General features: G+C 36.9%; 1 protein-coding gene across 1 annotated transcript; it reads right to left on the bottom strand.

Annotated features, from left to right (window-relative positions):
* Nucleotides 1-4: 4 nt before the first annotated feature.
* MRPL35 (mitochondrial ribosomal protein L35) lies at nt 5-648 on the bottom strand (the record flags this gene model as incomplete). The annotated part of the gene is made up of 2 exons (XM_042444709.1): nt 385-648; nt 5-169 (listed from the first exon to the last, which is right to left on the bottom strand). Coding segments are annotated over exons 1-2 (414 nt in total), but the record flags the coding sequence as incomplete, so codon positions are not given.
* Nucleotides 649-1,061: the final 413 nt, after the last annotated feature.

Raw genomic sequence — 1,061 nt, 5'->3', positions numbered from 1 at the left:
GGTCATGGTATTTCTGATAGGGATCGTTGACATACCAGTTTCTTCTCTTCCAGAAGGAAGTGGTCATTTTGTCAAGGAGCTTAGACTGTGTTTTATTGCAGAACACATGTTCCCTCAAGCGCTTTCTCCGCCTGGCATTCTTTTTCCACAGTTTCTTCTTGTAGCCGGCCTGTCAAAAAACCAAACAAGCCTGTTTAATTCTCAAAACACAGGTGACTAGTCACTAGGCACATAATATGTAATCTACCATATAAACACTTGTATATATTCAAGTTTGTCCTCCATGTTTTTCTTTTTGTACTTTGTTACAAGTTTGGCACTCCCACATACTGCATTATACTGCAGCTAATACAATCCAGCATTCAGTAAAGAAATTTTTGTTACCCTTCTCCTTAGCCAAAGGCCGCAGTGCAATCGGAGAAATCTGTCAACCACAGCTTTTACTGTCTTCCTTTTTCCTTTCCGCAAGCTAAATTGTATGAGAGTCCTTGTTGGTTGATGAAATATACTTGGCAGTAGAGGTGTTACGCTGAAATTTAGGTCAAATAAAAAAAGACAGGAAATTAGAACTAACAAAAACGTAGTAAAACAGTTGTAAATACTAAATTTACCAATTAACTGTTTCAGTAACATAGAAGTGTGACACAAAATTCCATGAGAAGAATACACAACATTTTAACCATTCTGGGTAAATATCAGTAATCATTTTTTTAAAATCAGTTTTTGAAATCTGTCACACATGCCAAGTTCCTTTCATTCAAAATTAATCACAATTAAATCACGTCTCAAACATGTTGAACCTACTTGGGTGCATCTCTCCAAAAAGTTATCTTTCACCATATAAGAAGTCAATTTAATCCAATGTCAATCTCAACACACTGTCGCCTTCTGAAGATGACTTCCAGGAAACAGTCATCTTCCAACCCTATATCCCACTCATATTTACAGTTGTTCTTTCTACAAATTCCAACTCCTAGCTTTCTAATGTGGGATTATGTGACTGAACATTCCTCCCTACTTTTTTCCCCTATGCTTCTTGATCAATAGCAGAGGAGCAGGCT

This window comes from Sceloporus undulatus, unplaced genomic scaffold (assembly GCF_019175285.1).
Source record: "Sceloporus undulatus isolate JIND9_A2432 ecotype Alabama unplaced genomic scaffold, SceUnd_v1.1 scaffold_25311, whole genome shotgun sequence".
Taxonomy (NCBI): Eukaryota; Metazoa; Chordata; class Lepidosauria; order Squamata; family Phrynosomatidae; genus Sceloporus; species Sceloporus undulatus.
The sequence above is the reverse complement of the archived record's forward strand: the minus strand, read 5'-3'. Positions and strand labels throughout refer to the sequence as shown.